At 41.4% G+C, this 23684-nt stretch overlaps 1 protein-coding gene across 2 annotated transcripts in view; it reads left to right on the top strand.

Annotated features, from left to right (window-relative positions):
- LOC111866167 (protein tipE) overlaps positions 1–23684 on the top strand; it is a 122455-nt gene that overhangs the window by 41258 nt on the left and 57513 nt on the right. The window contains exon 1 of one of the 2 annotated variants that reach the window (XM_023854837.2): positions 10351–11540. The exons of the other annotated variant lie outside the window; for it this stretch is intronic. Coding sequence (XP_023710605.1) covers positions 10708–11540 — 833 coding nt within the window. The 5' untranslated portion in view covers positions 10351–10707. Of the gene's footprint in view, positions 1–10350; positions 11541–23684 lie in introns of those variants that run through there. 2 annotated transcript variants of the gene reach the window in all.

The following is a 23684-nucleotide window of genomic DNA, read 5'->3' as shown; positions in this document are numbered from 1 at the left end:
GGAACACAGACTGAGGGCGTTCGCAAACAGGGTGTTGAGGAGAATATTTGGACCGAAGAGGGATGAAGTGACAGGAGGTTGGAGAAAACTGCATAATGAGAAGCTTCATAACTTGTACTCTTCTCCAAGTATAGTTATAATGATCAATTCAAGGCGAATGAGATGGGCAGGTTGTGTAGCACGAATGGGGGTAGAAGAGGAATGCATATAGGATATCTGTGGGAAAGCCAGAAGGAAAGAGACCACTAGGAAGATCAAGATGTAGGTGGGTCGATGGTAATAATAAAATGGACCATAGAAAGGTAGGATGGCGTGATATGGAGTACGTTGATGTGGCTCAGGATACAGACCAGCGGATGTCTCTTGTGAACACGGTAATGAACAATCGGGTTCCATAAAAGTGGGGAAGCTCTTGAGTAGGTGTAGTTACAATTAATTCTCAAGAAGGGCTCAGCTCCATGAAGTTAGTTAGTTAGTTAGTTACTTAGTTAGTTAGTTAGTTGCATTGGTGGCACTTTCGATGTCTCCTGTTTCACTGAGCACTAGGTCGTTAATTTTACACGCAAACTTAGTTTTCGGATTTGGGGAAAAAATTCTCATGAGGCTGTTTACTTTCTAAGAAAAGGAGATAGGCGTCTTCCTCTTCAAAGTTTTGTTTCGTTGACTATAGAAATTCGAGTTTCCGCCGCTCTCAAGCCGCCACTTGACCATGTGACCTTATAGTGCTGATCGGCTCCACTTTACGAGCGATTGAGCTGTCATGTTGATCTAATTACCTAAGAGAGGAATAAGCCACAAACCGTCCTCATGAATAAACAATATAATGCTAATGTAACACTGTACTAACATCCTCTAAGTCTATTGGCCCTTTGAGTGTTTAGGGAGAATACATGATTCAGATGTTAGGTTACAGACATAAAGAAATACAAGATTATATTTCTTCGACAAGGATGCTGTTTATCACCAATTCTGTTCAACTTGTACAGCGAATGCCTTACCAAGGAAGCTCTGGATGGGCTCGGTGACTTCAAAGTAGGAGGGCAAATTATTCAAACTGTGAAATATGCAGATGACCTTGTGTTAATGGCTAAGGAAGAAACTGTGCTACAGGGCATGATTGATAGACTAATTGAAATTGGAAGGTGCTATGGCATGGAAATGAATGTGGAGAAAACAAAAGTAATGAAAATTTCGAGACAACCAACCCCAGTCACAATAAAGATAGACCAAAAACAAGTGGAGAATGTGAAATGTTTTAAATATTTGGGTAGCTTGTTAACAGATGATGGAAGGTGTACTAGTGAAATTAAATCCAGGATTGCCATGGCAAAAGCTGCATTTAGCAAGAAGAAGAATCTTTTTACCAGCAAATTGGACTTAAATTTGAGGAAGAAACTAGTGAAATGCTACATTTGGAGCATAGCTCTGTATGGGGCTGAAACATGGACACTTAGGGCAGTAGATCAGAAACATCTGGAAAGTTTCGAAATGTGGTGTTGGAGAAGAATGGAGAAGATCAGTTGGACCGATTATGTGAGAAATGAAGAAGTGTTAATTAGAGTCAGTGAGCAGAGGAATATCCTACATGAAATAAGAAAACGGAAGGCTAATTGGATTGGTCATGTTTTACGCAGAAACTGCCTTCTAAAAGAAGCTATCGAAGGAAAGATAGATGGGCGGATAGAAGTGACAAGAAGACGAGGAAGAAGACGTAAGAAGATGCTGGATGACCTTGGGGACAGAAGAGGATACTGTCATTTGAAGGAGAAAGCTCTAGATCGCATTAAGTGGAGGAATTGTTTTGAAAGAGACTGTGGACCTGTCGTCTTGACAGATTACTGATGATGATGATGATATTTAAATTTGTACCAGATGTACATAAGTAGGTTTTGGTTTATTCATTCAGTTCCAATAACCTGCAACTAATTTAATAGAGGATTTAAGAATATCATCTTCTGGGATATAACGCCCTGTAGTCTGATGAAAGTCAAACGACTTTTCAGAGCAACATATCACTTCCATCTTCAGGGTCGAAAATACGCCTTGCAAGAAACCAACATGCAAGCAGAGCAATCGGAGTGTCGAAATTTCGGATCATACAGGAAACAGGAGCCGATCCTTCTGCTTGCCACCTGATTTCATATTGGTTCCTTGCTTAGCGTATTCTTCAGCGCTGGAGATGGAGGCGATATCTTCCTCCGAAAAGCGGGTTGTCTTTCAATGGAACTAGACGGTGTTATATCCCAGAATATGGTGCTCTTCATTACCATCGTTTGGAGAACCTCAAATGTTACTTACTAGAGGGTTACTTGTTAATTTTACTTAACAACCGACCTGCAGTAGGCGTTTACTACAGAAAATTTTGTTAATACCACTTAGCACTAATAATCTGGTATTATTTCATTTTATTTTTTTATTGCTAGTGGGGTGGGACTAAGTCCCTTGTACTGCGGCCACTTCTGGCCTATTGTACCAGCCCCAGATGATAGGTGAGGGTGATTGTGGAGTAATTGGTGGAATGAAGACTGGCAGGGGAAACCGAAGTACTCGGAGAAAACCTGCCTCAGCGTCACTTTGTCCGCCACAAATCCCACTTGGCCAGACCCCAGATCGAACCCTGGCCGCCGCGGTGGGAAGCCATCGATTAACCGCCTGATCTATGGCGCGGCTCTCATATATCTTTCGTAAGTTGTAGCCGTTTTGTCTTCTATAAATTTAGTTAATTTATCCCGATTTTGTGCAGATTTTTGGAGGTGGTACGGACTGAACGACACCGCACCGTGGACGGAAGCCTCCCTATGAGCAGAGAGACTTCCACAAATGTAAGCTAATTAGGATCTGGTGCCGCTTTGTTAGTGGTGCGGGGCCATGCACTCTTCGAGCCGCCGACGTTTTATTTAATTAAAACAGAAACTACGCTTGTCTGTCAATTTGTGGTAACGTAAATGAAACTGTAGATCTATCTGTATACGTAAACAACAAGTCCTGCATTTTCATTGCGCGCTATTCGTTCCTGTGGAATCTGTCTTCGTGGAATTTACTTTAAGATATCTCAGAGCTTTTCTTCCTACGTATTTATTGGTTTTGCTGTTTCGGTTCTTACAACGTCATGAAACATTTTATGGAAGTTATGCTGGACGCGTCTGTGGTCTAGTGGTCAGAGTTCCTGGCTACAGATCCAGAGGTCCCAGGTTCGTTTCCCGGCTCTACCAGATTTTCTGAGAAGTAGTGGGTCTGGAACGGGATCCACTCTGCCTCGTGAGGATAATTGAGGAGCTATTTGAAGGAAATAGCGGCTCCGGTCTATAAAACCGAAATTAACGGCCGTGGGGAACATTTGCGCTGACCACGCGACATCCTCTAACCGCTAAAGTTGACACTACGCCGACAAACGACTCGGTCGGTATAGTTCGCTTGCGGACACAAGCCAAGGAGGTTTTTTTTTTTTAAGTTTCATGTTGGACGAGACAGATCTAAAGTCCTTCTTTTCTGAATGGAGTCTTCTCCTTACTCGTAACTCTGTTATTTACCAGGAAACCGAGCTGGCTGGTATAGCAGTAAAGCTCTAGTTTTGTGTAGATATTTGATTCGAATCTCGCCGGGACACCTGATATCCTGATTGGATCTTCTCGTAGTCTTTCTCAGTCCCTTCAGGGAAATTCCGGGATATAGCCTTGATTAGGCTACTAATGTTCCCTCCCAAATCATTTCCAATACATTGATGGTCAGTCACTCTGCCATTCAGTTCTATATAGTCTAGACCAGAGGTTCTCAACCTTTGTGAGACCACGGCCCGGTAAATTCTTTTTTCTATAAGACGGGGGCCCGGTATAATCGATGCAAGGGCCCGGTGCCGGGCCGCGGCCCCGCGGTTGAGAAACACTGGTCTAGAGATTAAAATCGTCATAAAATAACCTCCCCCCCAACCGTGATAATTGAGAATAACTTATGGGATTGATTTCCATCAAATGTTTAAGTCTCTATGGTGATTCTATAAACAGCTACAGATTAACAATTATGTCATATAATCCAGTTATCAATTTTTGTGCGTAATTTCCACTTACAAATTCTGGCTACGGTAAATATATGAGACAGAATCTTAGAGATACAGATAACAATTGTTATACTCCTGCCAACACAACGCTGTTTCCATCAGGTAGATTTTGCTGTGTAGGGCCACACATTTCGGCATATGTGTGCAATTTTCAGGTCCTATTCCTAGTTTCACTTATTCTGCCATGTACTTAGCGCACAGCCGGTCACAGTGGCCGCGCGGTGTAAAGCATGAACTGTCTTCGCTCGCCCGAACCCTGGGATCTTGGGTTCGAATCCCACCTGATGTCTGTATTGTGTACGATTATCCTTTGTGTATGTTGTTCTGTGTGTAGGTAGAGGCCTTTCCACTGGCTGATCCCCCGTCCAAGGAGTCTTACCGACTCTATGAAGACACTGAGAAAGCAGCCAGTGTCCAATAAAGGGCTTTAGCGCCATAATAATAATAAAAACAACTTCGTATACAGTTTCCATGCAGAGTGGATCCACCGCTGCGTTACATACGGTAAATGCTATACACTGTATTGTACATCGTCATGTGCCGCTTTCTTATTAATTGCTCGGACCTTTCTGCTTTTTAAACGAATGTCACAGTTGGGAGTTGCTTTGAAGAACTTGTGGAAGTTGCATGAAGGATGTAGAACTGTGATTACTGAGCCACATAGAATTGAGTGAGGTCTCGTTGTGGACAGCTTGGAGACCGTTTCTGCAAATCTGCTTGCTGGTCATTCAGAGAGAGGAACAGTGCTGCTAATTAATTTATGGAACAAACTCTTTAAATTATTAGCCATTCTTCTGCCACTGAGCCCACAGATTACATTTCCTGTGAAGCAACACAGAATAAACGTACGATGCAATGCAAATTGTGGCCGTCTGCTACGCGTGCAGTGTGCATTAGACTGCAGTCTATACTAGAGACTGACAGTAATTTAGATGTGTTAAAATAATTTAAAATTTTACGCAAAACTTCCTCCTTTTTCACAAAAGAAAATATTCTGTTGCAATCTTTATCAAACTTGGTATGTATAGACGTGTATCATGGTAATGGAGTATATGATAGATCGCTCTCATCGGTAATACCAACATTATAGCGTCTCAAACTTTTGAGGTAATTCCCTTAATATTACTGGAGTGCCTAAACCGATTATCATGAGGCTTCGTGTGTATATCATACCATCTGAAACCACTTGAATGGCGCACTAAATAAATCTCTCTCATCTTGTGGGTACTGGGGGCTCTTTCTCTGGGGGTAAACGTCAGGGACGTGTAGCTGACGACTCACTTCCAGCTAGTGTCGACATGAAGAAAATGTGGATCTATAAATCCATTCCCCCATACGCCTTCATGGCGTAGTGATTAATTAGTTAAGCATAGGGACAAACTTCACCATTAGTAGTACCAACATTGTAACCTCTCAGACTGTCGCGATAATAACATTAATATTACCTGAATTCCCGAACCAATCTTCATGAGAACTGTTATGCAAGTTATGCCATATGAGACCATCTTGACGGTGTACCTCATAATTTAGTTCTATCAGTAATAGCAACACTGCAGCCTCCAAGTTTTTTTGTTTTATTCATGTCATTACACATATATGCTACAAATTTCTTTCTACTTGCCGTAACAGACACTAAAATTAGAGTGAAAGGAAAGTGGACGATTAGTTCTTCTTAGAACTTCTTGTTGTATATAATGAAAGTTTTTTTTTTCCTTGGCACTACAGCCCCAGTGGGCCTAGATCTACCTCCATGAACTTCTCCGTTCACTTTCGGTTTTTCTAGATCTTACACATTCGGTAGGACTCCTTGGGCGGGTGATCAGCTCGTCGCAAGGCCTCTACTTGTACACAAACACAGAAAAACGCACACAAACATCCATGCCCTGAGTGGGATTCGAACCCACGATCCCGGCTTCCGAGCCAGCGAAGACAGTGCATGCCTTAGACCGCTCGGCTACCGTGACCGACATAATGAAAGTTAGGTAGTATAATTTATAACTGACATTGCAGTTTAGTGCCTAACTTCCTCACTAACCGACTATAGGAAAGAAAATATGATATACTATAGTTTTCCATCGTGCTGGTTACCCTATCAGTAATGATACTTTGAATATTCCAACTCGAATGCACACCCCAGCAATGACAGAATGCATTTTAATTAGTGAGACGAAACTCTGTCCATATCGTCCAAAAATATCTCTGTTTTATTGTCATTTGCAATTCCATTACGTTTTCGTGACGTCACACTTCGAGTTATGTTTCCTGTACTTAATTACACGTAACAGAAAACTGATGTTCTAATGAACTTTCATGTTTATGTGAGACGATTACACGTAGATTGCTACTCGTGTTTTTAAATTATAATGTGGATATGTGTGACTTGGGCAATAGCGAGACTTGCTTTGAGCTTAATGACTTTCGCCACGCAATTAGAAGATCAATAAATATTACATACGGAGATGTACGTAGTACACTGTTATGTTGGCTAAACTGTGCCCTGTTTCCTTCCAGAGGCCTGCGAAGCTCTCCGACTTGCTTTAAGTTATATTTTTATACCATATATAGAATTGATGACCGCCACTGTGGTCTAGTGGTCAGAGTTCCTGTTTACAGAACCAGAGGTCCGGGTTCGATTCCCGGCGCTACCAGATTTTGTGAGAAGTGGTGTTTCTGGAACGGGGTCCACTCAGCCTCGTGAAGATAAGTGAGGAGCTATTTCAAGGAAATAGTGGCTCCGGTCTAAAAAACTGAAATTAACGGCCGTGGGGATCCGTTGCACTGACCATGCGAAATCGTATAACTGCTAAAGTTGGCATTAACTTCGCCGACAAGCGGCGATCGTTCGGTCGGTATAGTTCGCTTGCGGACTCAAACCACGGAGTTTGTTTGTTTTGTATAGAGTCGATCCTTCGATTAACTACAGAGAAGATTATGTTATCGATGTCGTTTCTGATGTGTATTGTACGCGGTTCCTCTCTCTACCGCGGCCATATTTATGCGTGTTTCCCTGGTTTGATTCATTTCGTCCAGACTAGTTTTAGCAGAGCTGTAAAGTCTCAATATAAACAGAAACCTCCTTACAGACCTTTCCCGTCTCATGATCCATAATCATCTCTTTCAAGTTTTTCAGTTTCAACAGGCTAAAGCACTTCGCCAAAAATGTAAGAATCGCTCATCCTGGTAAAAGAGTTGAAGTGACGGGAGGTTGGAGATAACTGCGTAATAAGGAGCTTCATAACTTGTACTCTTCTCCATGTGTAATTAGAATAATCAAGTCAAGGAGGATAAGATGGGCAGCGCATGTAGCACGAATGGGGGTAGAAGAGGAATGCATATGGGATATTGGTGGGAAAACCAGAAGAGACCACTGGGAAGACCAAGACATAGGTAAGTGGACAATATTAAAATGGATCTTAGAGAGAGATAATGAGATGGTATTGACTGGATTGATCTGGCTCAGGATAGGGACCAGTGGAGGGCTCTTGTGAACACGGTAATGAACCTTCGGGTTCCATAAAATGCTGGGAAATTCTTGAGTAGCTGCAGATTTGGCTTCTCCTCAAGAAGGGCTCAGCTCCATAAGTAAGTTTTTTATTTTATTGCCAGTGGGGTGGGACTAATTCCTTTGTACTGCGGCCACTTCTGGCCTATTGTACCAGTCCCAGATTATAGGTGAGGGTGATTGTGGAGCAATTGGTGGAATGAAGATTAGCAGGTGAAATCGAAGAAAACCTGCCCCAGCGTCACTTTGTCTACCACGAATCCCACTTGACCAGACCCGGGATCGAACCCGGGCCGCCGTAGTGGGAAGCCAGCGACTAACCGCTTGAGCTATGGCGCCGCCTAGTAAGTAAGTAAGTAAGTATTTAACTTTTTGTCATATTCCGAAACTTAGGCCTTAAACTGAGATGCAGTAGCTCCTCGAGAATTACAAGGACTCAACGAGTGTCGGTTAACTTCACTAGTAAAATCAACGTTCTACTGGCCACACATTTCTGCAGAAAAACCCCCACGCTTAACTCCCACCAGCCTATAAACCAAGCAAAACATGTAAAATATTGACCCTCGTACTCTACGTGTACAAAATTACATTCACTTTTCAAATCTAATGATCGACGTTTGTGAAGGGATAAGAGCAGGAGCGGTAGAGAACATCAACGGATAAACTCAGAGATTTTTCCATTCGTATTTTTTTTTGCTCCCCACGGACGAGTGGGTATGTTGAGTTCTGATAATCAACATTTATTATTCCACAATTAATTATCTCATTCTGGCACTGTTACCGCATTTCTGTGATACACAACCAAGCAGTGGAGGGTAACAAACGAACAAACACACACACGCGTGCGCATACACGCACATGGGATATAAGATATAACTCACACTCACTCATATAGCTGAACCCTTCTTGAGAAGCTGCCAATTGTACAGCAACTCAAATTCCTAGCATTTTATGGAACCCGAAGGTTCATTATCGTGTTCACAAGAGCCCTCCAGCGGTCCATATCCTGATCCAGATCAATCCAATCCATACTATCCCATTCTGTCTCTCTAAGAACCATTTTAATATTATCCCCCTACCTACGTCTTGTTCTTCTTAGTGGTCTCTTTCCTTCTGGCTTTCCCGCCAATATCCTATATGCTGCGAATATATTGCATAAGCAGTCGCGAACAGCCGACAAAGGGTGGTCCTCCAGCTTTGGTGTTGGGCGTGGTCCTAACAACTCCTCTCCGTAAGAAAGTAAACTTGTTACGAAAGATCAGAAGAAGCCTCGGGATACAGAATATATTCTGTAAATTCCGCCAGTTCACGGTCGTATGTCGTAAACTCCTGCATAACTGATTTTGTTTCAAATGAGGCTTTTATTTGAAAAGGACGATAATGCCGATCGTGTTACCGCAAAGGAAGTTTTCTTGACCTAGTTATACGTTGTATATTGTCTGAAGAGGGTATGTAGTGTATATGGAATTCATCCCTTCCTGGAATATGTAAGGTGTCCCTAGGCCGTACCTTGTTTTGTTGACGATACAATGAGAATCGTTTCATCTGCTGGAATGAGACAGAGGTAGATGGTGTAAACAGCGCTTGCGCCGGTGATTTCGTTGGGGTGCGAGGGCGTGGCGAGGCGAGGCGCGAGTGAGGAGAAGGGTTCAGTTGATCGGTGTGTCAGCTGGTCGACGGGAGCTGGCCACGGCATTTGCAGCTAATCACATAGGCTTAGTAAGGTCTCTCTGCCTGTGATTGCGAATATCAGTGTGACACAACTTCAGACATCGCGGGTACAACCATCGCTGCAATAGCCAACATACCAACCGCCGGTCTTCATTCGTTTTACATAACACCACACTACAACTCCTAACAGCGTTGTTAAATAATCCAGAAACAAAATAACTCCAATACATGATTAGGGAGTTTCTTTCTTCTGTTTCTTTAAACCACATTCGACTAGGGGAATTATCATGGTGATTTGCCATCTTTTATCTTTTGTATACATTGGGCTGTTTTGTAGCTACTTAAAATAATTTCATACCAAGTGCTGAAGCCCAGACATACATGTATGAGAGTGTTCATATGGAAAGGCATTCATTAATTTTTATCACTAGTAATATAAAAATAGAAGTTCTACCAGGAATTGTGTAGGAAATATCCACGGAGCGTTACCAAAATTAGGAATCTGTTAAAATCTAAAACATAATTCCTTCATTATGATAACTTTAAGCACAAACAGCTAAATCCAATCTTTATCAATTAAAATTAATTGTGTGTGGACGTGATGCAAAGTGATTAATCTTAAAAACGAACACTACGAGGTGAGTGTGTCACCTCGTGTGTTATCATCTTTCGCCTAATCGAGTGACGTACATGCTGCCGGAAGTGTCTGCTGCAGCTTGGGGTGTGGTAATGTTCTGTCATCTATATTGCGGTATTCTCTACCTCATAATGGTATCATTCTAGCATCCTTTGTGGCACATGTTTTGCTTTCTGGGCTTGACTCTAATTGAAGCTCTTTTGTAGCAGATCTGCTTATTGAGAATATCATTATATCTTTTGAACGTATTTTTCATTAACTTCACCTCAAACATCATAAATTTCAGCAAAAAATATGAACACAGTTTCTTCAATTTCACTATCAGCTGATCAACATTTCTCATAAAGAAATGAATTTGTATTTCATTTCATCATGCATAAAGGGCACAATGCTTTTTGACATCTATTTTACATAAACTATATCACGTCACTCAATTCTGAGCTCCATACCTGAACATTGGGGTCACATACTTATTTTGGCACGATTCCATCATAGTTTTCCATTATCACCCACGGCAATATTCTCTACACTGCCTACATATTTCAGAGACCGAAGAAGAAAAACCATTAATAGCCACAGGGAGTTTCGCATTTAAAATTAGTTAGTTTCACATTCCGCAATTCGATAATTACGTATAAATTTTATCAACTGAAAGTGTGAAGTTTTAGTTGATTTCTATAAGTGTTACAAAGAAAACTGTTTACTACCAATAAACGCTGGAGGCTGTTGAATGAGCTCAGTTATGAACTGCGTTACCTTGGACGTGACGTCAAAAACACTTTGATTCGCAAAGACAGGAAAATCCGTGTGGCATAAACGTGATTTCCGGTTGGAGACTCGACCATGAGGAGCAGCAGCTCGGAGCTGCTCCTGGATCAACAACAGGAACTCAGGAAACGGAAACTCCTGGAACTGGCTCAACCAAAGAAGAAGAAGAAGTCACCGAAGAGGACGTGTCGGGAAAGGATATGGTTCTACACAACGTCGTTTCTAGCCATGACTGCTCTTGGAGGAGGATCCTCATTGCTTTTCCTTGTCCCGTTTTATGTGGATCCCGCCATATCCACTTTGGCGGCAGACTTTGTCTCGGAACCTGTAAAGTGTGTGACCATAAGGCGAGAAGACCTCTGCGGAATTTTCAATTGCACATGGAGTTCCTGTCGGGAAGGTTGTACAAGCGATATATACAGTTGTACTCATATTTACGTCATGTATTCAACCGCGCCGTACCATATGAAAGACTCAACTTTGATACAAGACAGTGATGACGTTGGAAACTTCTCTTCTACCGTCTCGTTATCAACCACGAAACCGACTGCAACATCTGCGGTGACACCGCTGCCTGGAGAGAATTTCACCGACGAAGCTATCCTCCTAGTGAATATCAGGGGGTGCGGATATCCTCCTGTGATTGACTGTGAGAACTTTACTGCTATGTACGGAAAAGAAAACACGGAGTTTCCCTGTTATTACTCCCGCAAGAACCGAACTGTTGTTCTCATCCATTACGACCGAGAGAAACACGTGCAAGCGATCATCCACTACTTTGCTGTGCCCTTTATCGTGTTCTTGGCGACGTCCATAGCACTCTGCGTTATGTATTGCGATTGTCGGTGTGGATCGGACCGGTCCCGTAGGAGGCGCCATGCAAGACGTTGTGCAGTCGAGGACTCCAGGTAAGTTAGTATGGCAAAGGTCAGCTTCATGCTCATGCCACGCTCTTCCTATGCGATGAATACTTTACTGAACAAAGGGACATTGAATTGAATTTTCTAATAGGCGATTTATTAAGAGACGCTCTTTCTGCTGAGTCGGTCATATTGTCGAATGGTGGGATGATTGTGTGAATGACGGATTGAAAAGGACGTGGGAAGAATTATTTGTGACTAATTTTAAGATATTATCTGAGCTGTTGCATGAATGTAGGAGAGAAAACATAAACATTTCAAATCCCGACAGGTGGTATCCTATTCGAGATTGAACCCAGAACCTCCGGAACACGAGATAGGAATATTAACCACTCAATCAGAATCTCTGGTCCATGATGGTGGTTGCTTTATTACCATCGCTTTCTCGAATTGAAGTTATGTCAATTTCACAAAGATAATTTAAATTAAATAGTTACTATAGGATTCTGACGATGGTGTATAACACACAGAGATATTGGGGTTTCGGACTTTATCCATCGTCCTGGTTTTTAAGATAACTAATAAAAACACGACGTTTCGGAAACTTGATCTATTTCCGTCCTCAGGTGAGGGAAAAACACCTATTCTGGACCAGTGATTGAGACTAGCTCTTTCTAAGGGACCCAACAGAATAGATGTTTTCCTTCACCTGAGGAAGGAAACAGATCAAGTTTCCGAAACGTCGTGTTTTTATTAGTTATCTTAAAAACCAGGACGATGGATAAAGTCCGAAAACCCAATATCTCTGTGGATAATTTTAATTAGATGCATAAGTGATTCTCTTGTTGGGCCGTGCCACAGCCAAGGCGGTTAGTAGCCAGTGTCTCACTGCAACAAGCCGGCCTCAATCCCTCGACAGTGCTTGAGATGAGAAAGTGACACTGGGGGTCACGGTACCAAAGGAATCTGTCCTACTCCACCCTAGGAATTGAAACGCCCTCGGTTCATATGCTGTATTAGAGAAATCGTATTGATTAGAGAAATCGCTATCTGTGCGAGTGTCCAGGTGTATAACCGAGAGAGAGAATAATATTGACCACACAGAAATCGTTGGGTATAAGGAGCCGCCAAAAGAAACACATTTGTTCGTATAAGCCGGGGTAGCATAGTCGGTATAGCGACTAGCTACGGGCTGTACAACCGAGAGGTCGGAGTTCGAGTCCCGGTAGGGGCAATAATTTTCTCTTCTCCACGTCATCCAGACCGGTCCACCTAACCTCGTATCCAATGGGTACCGGGGACTCGTTCCCCGCGGATAAAGCGGCCGGGACGTGAAGTTGACTACTCACCTCCAGCTAGTGCTGAGTTCAAGAAAATATGGATCTATACATCCACCCCCACCATACACCTTAATGGCGTAGTACTTAATTAGATAAGCACAGGGATAACTTCACCTTGCTTTACCTGCAAACCCGAAGATTCCTAAATCGAGGTGTTCAAGAATCAATTTAATTTCACTTAGACTTAAACGTTTGTTTGTTGAGACTCGCTGAAGGGTTTAATTGGATGCAAACATCGTAAAATATATATAGGTTTACTTGTTAAAAAAAAAAAGCAGGCGTGCCCAGTATTCTTTTGTCGCGCGAATTATTTCAGGATGCCATACTTTCGTGTGTCGGTCACGATAACGAAGCGTTCTAAGACATGAACTGTCTTCGCTTGCTCGGAAGCGAATCCCACACAAGACATGGATGTTTGGTGTGTGTGTATAGGATTTTCTGTGTTTGCGTTGTCCTGTATTTAGATAGCTGCCTTGCGACGAGCTGATCATCCCTCCAATGAGTCCTACCGTCTGTAAAATGATCATGAAACTGAGAAATCAGCCCTGTGCTCCACAGTGGGAGCGAGAGGAGAGAGAGAAAGAGATGAAGGAACTTTTATGTGAGAATGTTAATGTTGGGTGCACAGAAGGGCCCATGAGCCACAGTGACGTTAGCTGTTATTACCCACACCGAGAGCAGGCAGCAGGCCTTACAAGGCCCAATAACAAAGTAAATTTGTATGTGACAGAACATCAGCATGCTGAGTAGACTTACTGACATACCAGAACGGACATAGTCATCATCCGGCCCAGAGTAGTGAAGAATACATTTAAAATTAAGCAAACAGAATGAAGGGAGGAGAAATGTAAACAGTAGCATGAAAATGAATTCAGTGATGCGTTATTATGACTGAAAGGCCAAGTTTCAACGTTCATGTAGGCATTCTTTACAAGACTAGGAATTTTATTTGAGCATTTCTTCCTGACCTTGTTTTCGATGCGGCCTGTCATGTATCTTATGTGTGTTATTATTGTTCTTTGAACGAATTTAATTGGACTTTGCAGTTAATATGGCTGGCACAAAACATTTGCTAAAGAAGGCCCTAATTTGGGATCCGCCTGTTCTGTGATATTTTTTTTTTGGTCAGTGATACCATCGGGAATATGTCTTAACTGCAGTTTTTTCTGTATTATTCTTTCTGTTAAGTGTTCATCATAAAGGTAAACTAAAGCTATCCCTCCAACAGGCCGTGGAGGTCGATAGGTTTGTGAGACGTCGAGGCTTCCACATTTTCTAGACAGTCGGCTCACAGATGGCGGTGAGGTTGTCGGTCTTAAGCTCTGGCCGCTCTTTACCCCCAGGAAAATTCGTGGCGCTCATTTCTGTTAGAGACTGAGTAGACCCCAGGGCCATAGTGCGGCTGGAAGAATTAGGTCAAACGAAAGATCCAGTCAACTCATAGGGAATTGAACCCGCGACCTTCCGGCTTGTAACATAGTGTCTCAACCAACTACGCTACCGCGAGCCCCTTTTTCGTTCATTACACAAAATTTAAGTAACCACAGCATACTTTTATATGTGACGGAACCCGTAAATATTTGTCCGTAAATTTCCTTGAAGATGGAGGCAGCAGGTTCCTCAGAAACTCTGGTACTTATATACTGTATCAAGTTACAAGTCGTCATGTTTCAGATAACTGTAACCTTCGTACTTACCGCTACGAGAACCTCAGACTCCACTGCATTCTATAACACTTCCAGACGGTCCTGATCGGGGTACAGGACCTCCTGACACTGAGAACGAATATCCTTTCCATAGTCCTTAGTAAAGGTAAAATGTAAAGTTGTCCCTATACTTATTTAATTAAACACTACGCCATGAAGGCGTATGGGGAAATGGATGTATAGATCCATTTTTTTTCTCGATTTCGGCACTAGTTTAGGTGAGTGGTCAGTTTCACGCCCCGGCCGCTTTACCCCGGAGAAAGACCCCCCTTCTAACCATTGGATAGGAGGCTGGGTGGACCCCAGAGCCGGTCTGGACGACATGGAGAAAAGACAATTCTTGGCCCTACCGGTACTCGAACTCCGACCCCTCGGTCATCCAGCCCGTATCCAGTCGTTATACTGACTACGCTATCGTGGCTACTCCATAGCCCTTCGTACATGAAATAAATTTTGATTGCAAAATGCTGTTATCTTATTCTATATTGTTCCATGTCTTTACTTACTCTTTTCAAGGTCATCTTAATTTTATTTTCTCTTATATCTTACGCAGAATAAAATGATTCCGTGATGACTAGAATCAAGGAATGCTTCTAGTGTTCAAATATGACACTAATATGTTGTGAGACGCTGAATATTATTTCAATAAATATAAACTTTAAACTGGAATTCTCATCTTTGAAATGTCGTTCGCCGCCAAGGAAATGTTACCGATGTCAGAAGTCTTTATTAGTAGTTTTCGGGAAATAATTTCTGACAAATTTTCGTAATGTGAGTTAAAAATTTAATGTTACGAGTAAAATATATATGAACGTTTTAAACAATCCTGGTATTACAGCTTGCTGTCTTAATATCTTTCGTATTTAACGAGAAAGAACAATAAACTGAAATTATAATTTTACCATTTTTTATTTTTTTAGACATCATTTTTATGACATATTACGACGATGTCGGTGTTTCAGGCACTATAATGTAGCTTCTACTCATGAAATGGTTTGTGAATAATGAAATAATGATTGGAGGGAATTTGGAAGAAGCGATCATCGCCAGATACAGGTATTATCCCGTCATTTTCTTCAAGCGACTGTGGAAAACCAGGACAAACCATAGTCCTGTCCGAGATTCGAACAGAGCACCACATGATCAGAAAGACCTTGAAGGAGATTGGACAACGAATTTCTTGTTACGGGCATAACTGTAGTGTCTTAATCCTTGGGGATAATGGTGACGAATTATTGAATTATAACGTAATGACATTTCACATGAAGAACTTACATATAGGGCCTATAGGTGAGCGATATGGAAATACACACAACCATAGAGGCGAGTTTGCCTGTTTCTAACTTTGTGGTCGTTGCTTGTTATAATCTCTATATTCACCCGAAAGGACTGAGGCACACCACGGCAAACTGTGTTCACTTTTACCAGTATCCCGACCCACATTCGAAGCGAGTACCTCCCGCCTAGAAGTCTAGACAGGAATTAAACTCAGCCTGAACAGTAATGAAAATAATTTTAATTTGCATGGGTTTGGTGACAAATATAACACCACCGTTATTTTTTTTTTTTTCCAGAATTTGATGTAATTGATCCTTTAAGATGAAGTTTTGATTTTGCTGAGCCAATTGGCAAAATCCTCTAATATCAGATAAGGGAATTTTAATTTGCAGCTTAAAGAGCGGGGGGAAGTAGCTATTTTTGTGCAAGATTTCGGTTGAGATGTTTGAATTCGATGATATTTTAATTACGAAAGTCTAACTTCTTGCAACTAGGTAATAATGACGTTTCGTTTTAGTTTTTTGTTTATCCTGAAAAACATGACAAGAACTCACAATAGCTTTTCGAGTTTAAGACATTAGTAGGTTTGTAAGAAGAATTATTAGCCAGATTCTAGGTAACCCTGAGCTCTTATAAATGTTCTTCACGTATCCGACTTAACACTCACCGTTCTAGCAGATTTTAAATATTATTAATAAAATTCCTGTCTCACGCTGGTTTCTTGATTGGTTTATCCCTGAAGTTCGAGGCGATGTGTTATTCCGAAACATCGTTTGGCTTTCAGCGGACTACAAGACGCTGTATCCCAGAAGAAAACTATTGATTGACTGATTAATTCTTCCTGGTTGTATTTAAATACTGTTTCACTTGTACGTATGTTACATACTGACTGTCGAATGATACTGTAATGCAATGATGTCTGTGAATAGTGAATGCGGAAGGGTTTAAATGGAGGTGGTATATATTTATTTGAAGATAAGTTCACTATTTCGGAAATCTCCTCCATAGACTAAGGGAAATCACAAAGTTTTTGAGTCAGGATATCTGATAACCCTGTAAGATGAGAACCTCGTATTGTTTCATTACTGGACACACATGGAGATACTGTGCAGACACCGAAATCTCAGTTCCTATAGCTGAAATCCGCTGAAATTCGATTCGATTAACTCCTGGAAAAGGCGCGTTAATATGTTGTACTGTACCACACGCCGCCGTCTTTCTACATACTTACACAGATTAGAGCTCAGTGTTCTAAACTGCCATCTGAATGATAAGAATGTAAATTAATTCACTGCTTAACGGAGGAAAGAAGGAAAGAGATACAGGTAGGGCCTATGGAATGGGTATTTTTTATTGCTAGTGGGGTGGGACTAACACTAAGTCCCTTGTACTGCGGCCACTTCTGGCCTATTGTACCAGCCCCAGATGATAGGTGAGGGTGATTGTGGAGCAATTGGTGGAATAAAGATTGGCAGGGGAAACCGAAGTACTCGGAGAAAACCTGCCCCAGCGCCACTTTTTTCCACCACAAATCCCACTTGACCAGACCCGGGATCGAACCCGGGCCGCCGCGGTGGGAAGCCAGCGACTAACCGCTTGAGCTATGACACGGCCTCCTATGGAGCGGGTAAATTAAAGAAGAAATTGAACTGGAGGATGTATATACAAAAGAAGTTGTTCTCCACTGAATTTTAACAGACTTTCCCACCAATATCATTGATTGTTTGTGAAAGGGACTGCAGATAGTACACAATTCCGGTCACGTTAAAATACTATACACTCCTGCAATTCTCACACGTGACAGAGTGCAACCAATGAAACGTTAACAACGTACACACAAAAACGACATATAAGCCTATACCTACAGTTTCCACCAAATTTCCTTTCAAGTTGCATGCTCACTGTAAAGACTGCAACGAAGCACGGATGCGTACTATAGCACTGTAGACTCACATATATTAAATTGTGTAACATAAGCTTCGGGGACTTTTTTGGATATGGCGATAGACCCTAGGAATCCAGAAAAGAGAAGGATATACTCGTATAATGAGCTACTTGAAGCAGGACATTAGTTGGTTAAGGATAGTCGGAGAAAGAAATTCTTATGTAAGGAACAAGTTTTTTTCCAGGCCAAAGTAAGCTCTGTAGTTGGGCCGCGCCATAACTCAAGCGGTTAGTCGCTGGCTTCCCACCGCGGTGGCCCGGGTTCGATCCCGGGTCTGGTCAAGTGGGATTTGTGGTGGACAAAGTGACGCTGGGGCAGGTTCTCTCCGAGTACTTCGGTTTCCCCTGCCAATCTTCATTCCACCAATTGCTCCACAATCACACTCTCCTGTCATCTGGGGCTGGTACAATAGGCCAGAAGTGGCCGCAGTGCAAGGGATTTAGTCCCACCCCACTAGCAATAAAAAATATACTGAAGATTTTTGTCATTGTCGCGAATCTCCTCAGTGGAATGCCGAAGAAAAAATGTATATTTGTCCCTTTGCATAATTAATTAAGCACTACGCCTTGAAGACGTATGGGGGAGTGGATATGTAGTTCCACATTTTCTTGACCTCGGCACTAGTTGGAGGTGATTGGTCACCTTCCACTCTGGCCGCTTTACCACCTTGAAAGAGCCTCAGAGTCGATCTGCACGATATGGAGAAATGAAAATTCTTGACCCTACCGGGACTCGAACTCCGACCTCTTGGTCGCCCAGCATGTAGCCAGACGTCATACCGTCTACGCTATCCCGGCTCCGGAATAATAAGGTAGAACATTAAAATATGTGACGAATGCTTCCTGCCAGATCCCTTCCATTTTATTATTCGCCATTCACTCCGTAATAAATAGCCACTGCACTTCATAGAGTGTAGGAAACTGAGTAACACATAAATCACCCGCCGGTAAAGTAAATTACTCTGTCACTCATTTGGACAGTAACTCACGATCATTCCATTAACTCGGTCAGTTGCTTACTCATTTATTCACAGTACAACGAACTCATTATCTTAGTCACTTACTGACCCACTTGTTCATTGAATCAGTCACTCGATCACTCACTCCTACCTCGTCAAAATTATTCGGCCACCCATCACATTGTATGTTAACCTGGTTATTCGGTTCCCCTATCTCAGTGGAATGTTGAATGAAATCGTTCAGGCGGATTTGTTGAGCTGCTGATGTGAGTCCCGATCTAGGAAGAGCATTTTTTTATTGCTAGTGGGGTGGGACTAACTCCCTTGCACTGCAGCCACTGCTGGCCTATTGTACCAGCCCCAGATGATAGGTGAGGGTGATTGTGGAGCAATTGGTGGAATGAAGATGGGCAGGGGAAACCGAAGTACTCGGAGAAAACCTGCCCCAGCGCCACTTTGTGCACCACAAATCCCACTTACCCAGACCCGGGATCGAACCCGGGCCGCCGCGGTGGGAAGCCAGTGAATAACCGCTTGAGCTATGGCGCGGCCTAGTAAGAGCATACTCATGCTATATGAGAGTTGAACGAAGAATATTTTGACCTCATATCTCCAATTTTAATGCTAATCGAAATGTCGCAATGAATTGAGAAGCTCTCTGGTTCAATTCCCGGACGATAGGGTGACTACTGTGAGAAATCTTTGTCTAAGAACGTGAGAAATTGGAGATAAAATACAAGTTAATTATTTAAAGACTGAAAGAGAGCGTATTTCTTCTAAATGAATGTAAACATACAGTTTTTACAACACAAGAAACATATTAACTCTCAGCTACAAAGATCAACTGGTTAATGACTTCTGTGAAAAAAAAAAAATCGATGCTTATTTTAAGAACTACACGAAACGCACAAGTACGTACATTATGTGGGCAGAATGCAAAACAGAAATTTAGTATGTTACGGTAAGTGGTACACAGAGTAACCACTGGGCCTCAATGTCTTAAAGTATAATAGTACATAGTATGTCCTTTTGTTGACATGCAGCTGTTTCCACCCCTTGTTACATGTGACAATTGACACTTGATCAATTCTGTGTTTGTGTAAATGTATATTTGTGGAATTGCTAGTTTTAATATTCAGCCTATGTTGTGACCTAAATAAAATAACAAAGCACAGTTTTGAGAAGACACAAAGAGAAAATTGTGTAGAAAAGTAGCAATGGTATGATTAAGGTTTGACACAATTCCTGTTTCTTATCTCTCAAGACGCCAATTTATTGACACCTTCTTGAATATAATGCTTGTGATATTGCGTGCGTCTAATGAACGTATCGTCACGTGTCAGCCAGTTAACTTGCTTTTGTACTTCATTCAGTTTGTAAGACATGCGTTTACACAGCTTTTTTATTAGTATCCCTTAATGATAAAAGTAACAACATATATATGAACTTATTATGCGAGAGACTTAGGACAAATTTCTACTAAAGCACACTCCAAGTATTTTATTTGCCTGTTCCGAAATTACACTTCTGTTTGTTTGTTTTTTTTAATTTTGACTGCATATACCGCACAATTTAAACCAATTTTTTAAAGATAATTTTGTTTACTATACAAGATATCGCAATAATGATGCTGAATAGACTAAATTACATACATTTGAAACATTTAAACTTGTAACCCGAGTAAAATGTGAAAATGAAATGAGATAGAATAGACATGTGTGTGTTTACTTTTTCATTAACATATCCATGGATTAGGGTCTAGAAACATTGTTTTATAAGATTTTAGTAGTTTAATAATCAGATAGATCAAGTAAAATAAAATATTTATATTTTTGAACTTAAGTATTTATATCGCTACAACCAAAATTCATAAAAGAACATAATAATCAAAATTTCATAAAAATATTGTAAGCCTATATGGTAAACAGCTGATCTTATTTCAGCGCTGTGTACATTGATATGACTTCAGATCAAAATTGTGTATACTGGTTACAGAATTTTTCCATAAGCTGCTGGTAGATCTGGTATTATATGACTTCTGGTTTGAATATGGAGTGTTCAATTGGAGTACGCCACCTAGAAAAAATTATGTTCCTTTCACTCTAAAGGGAAAAGTCAAAGATTAAGGATGTCTGAGAACAGGATACTGAGCGTGAGGATTGGAACTAATGGATAGGGGGTAACGATGATGAAGAAATTCGCATAATGCAGAGTTTAATTAGGCCGATTACATCAAGGAAGTTGGGGTGGATGGAACAGCTCGTAGTCCGTATAAGGGAAATCAGAAATTCATATACGGTTTTTGTCGAAAAAACAAAGGAAAAAATGGCTTTGGATGACAATATTAAAGTGTCTGTTGAGGCCGTACGGTGCGAAGAGTGGAATGGAATCTCCTGGCTGGCTCAAGATGTGATCTTACTGCTGGTAAATCTTGCGGTCACATGTCAGCGAGGATATGTTGAGCAGCTGAACGGCTGTCTACGTGTCAAGAAAAAACAAAAATGGGAAGTAAATGCGTTGGTTCTATGTGAAATTGGTCTATATTTATACTGCATAAATTTTATTTACCAGCGTATGAGAATGTGTCCTTTGAATTGTAAAAATTATGTGGTATCATGGAAAAGTGCATTGTCACGAAGAGAAGGAAAGAACACTTCTAGACGTTTATGAAATAATGTACTTTGATCCATATTTTATTTTTTCACTAAATGGATTCATTGCAATTCGGTGCCATATCTCACTTTGCATTTGACTGTTTTATTAAGCAGAATTTCGTGACTAAGAGATCTCAGTTTGATCAAGATTCTGCCTAAACTTCTTTCCTCATACAGTTGTTACGTAACAGCAGATTCGTGTATTCTTGCTCCGTCTCACTCGACACTATATAATATGTAAAATTCAAATAACACTTCTTGGACGAACTAAATCAACCAGAGCCGCCTTTCCGTAATATTTTCATAGAATTCTAATGTAATATCCTACCCCGCAATAAGCCTAGTTTTTCAAATTTTTGACTTTGAATCAGGTTACACAAACGAAATATTGTATCCTTTCTTTCCATGCCTATTGCATATCTGTCCCATTTCACCCTTTATCATTTAAGCAGCATAACATTGTTAGGCGTCGAACACAGTAACCGAACGGTATAAGGCACGAAATATCTTCGCCATCTTAAACTCTGAGATCGTGGGTTCGAATCCCACTTGAGGTATGGATGTGTGTCTGCTTTTATTCTGTGTTTGCGTTGTCCTGTATACGTAGCGGCCTTGCAACGGGCCGGTCCGCCGTCGAAGAGTCCTACCAACTTCCTGTAAGATTCACAATTTCAGAATGAATTCTAAATGGGAACAGATCAGAGAACCTAATCAGTCAAGGTAGGAGAAGATGAACATCATTAGGCAAATTATTGATCTTCTAGTCCTTTTAATTATTTCAATGTAGAGATCACGGAGAAAAGTGTTTCGTGTAGCATTCGTCCGCCACAATTCCCATATGTACGCTTGTTGTATCGAGCCCATCTGCAAAAGCGAGTAGACATTTCTGAGGCAATAAAACCACTGTGCAGCATAAAGCAACTGTCCTTTCACACGTGAGAACGTCAGTCGCCAGTCAGAGAAAAGGCAGGTAATTTAATTGTCGCCTTTTGCAGTAACATGACATGTATTTGACTGAGGTCACAGATTTCAGTGTTACATTCAGCTGGTTGCTTCGAAACGCAACGAACGAGACCCATGGGAACAATACCTCCATTCATTTCACAGAACATGAATTCACGTAATTCCTGTGCCCCCCTGGGGTATGCCAATTTTTAAAAGGCGTGTATGTAGTCTATACGAGAAAATTTACATGTTTTCATGTTTACTTCAGGTGATGTTGCATGTAACGGCTTCTTTAAGAAAGATTCAGGGAACACTAACTCTGTATCTTCAATAGACTGCCGATCACAGGGGCTGCGCGGTCTCAGGCATGTAACGTCTTTATCATCTCGAAAACTGGGGTCGTGGGTTGGAATCCCACTCGAGGCATGGATGTCTGTTTGCGTTTATTCTGCGTTTGTGTTGTTCTATGTGTAGGTAGCGATCTTGCGACGGGCTCATCCCCCGTCCAAGGAATCCTACCAACTGTGTATAGGATTACGAAATAAAAAAAACGGCTAGGGCTCAACGAAGGGCTGTAGAGCCATTGTTAAAACGAATATACAATCTGCAATAGATTGAGGATTATGAAGTGCTGATGAACGAGTTGAAGTGTATGGGCCGAATATTTTACCAGTCTTCTGATAGAAGCATACAAATTAGGGACAATGGATATTATTATTAATTTGCCATTACAGATGGTCTTGAACATCAGTAATATCTAAGGTATTCGAAAAAATCATACTCCGCAGAATTAAGGATGACCTCACAACAAATACATGGATACCTCAACACCAATTCGGCTTTCGACCAGGACATACAACTATACAACAAGTGCATAGAATAACCGACGAAATCAACAAATCCTTAGAAGCGGGAAATTACTGTACAGCTGCGTTTCTGGACGTAAGCCAAGCGTTTGATAGAGTCTGGCATGACGGCTTGCTATTTAAAATCAGAAAGACTCTTCGACCCCCATACCCCAAACTCTTCAAATCTTATCTGAACGACCGATATTTCCAAACCAAAGTAGGAAGCGAGACGTCAGAAATTTACCCCATTAAAGCAGGTGTACCTCAAGGTAGCGTTCTGGGTCCAATGCTATATGTACTCTTCACGTCAGACATTCCAACATCAACAAACACCACTACCGGCACGTTCGCAGACGACACAGCGATCTTATCAAACAATAAAAGCCTGGAGCTAGCCACAGTACATCTACAACAACATCTCGATACCCTCCAGGATTGGTTCAAGAAATGGAGAATAAAGATAAATGAAAGTAAGTCCGTTCATATTACCTTTACATTAAGGAAAAAGAAACCAACAG

The sequence above is a fragment of the Cryptotermes secundus genome, unplaced genomic scaffold (genome assembly GCF_002891405.2).
Source record: "Cryptotermes secundus unplaced genomic scaffold, Csec_1.0 scaffold1054, whole genome shotgun sequence".
NCBI classification, from domain to species: domain Eukaryota; kingdom Metazoa; phylum Arthropoda; class Insecta; order Blattodea; family Kalotermitidae; genus Cryptotermes; species Cryptotermes secundus.
Note: the sequence above shows the minus strand (reverse complement) of the source record. Positions and strands in the feature narration are given on the sequence as shown.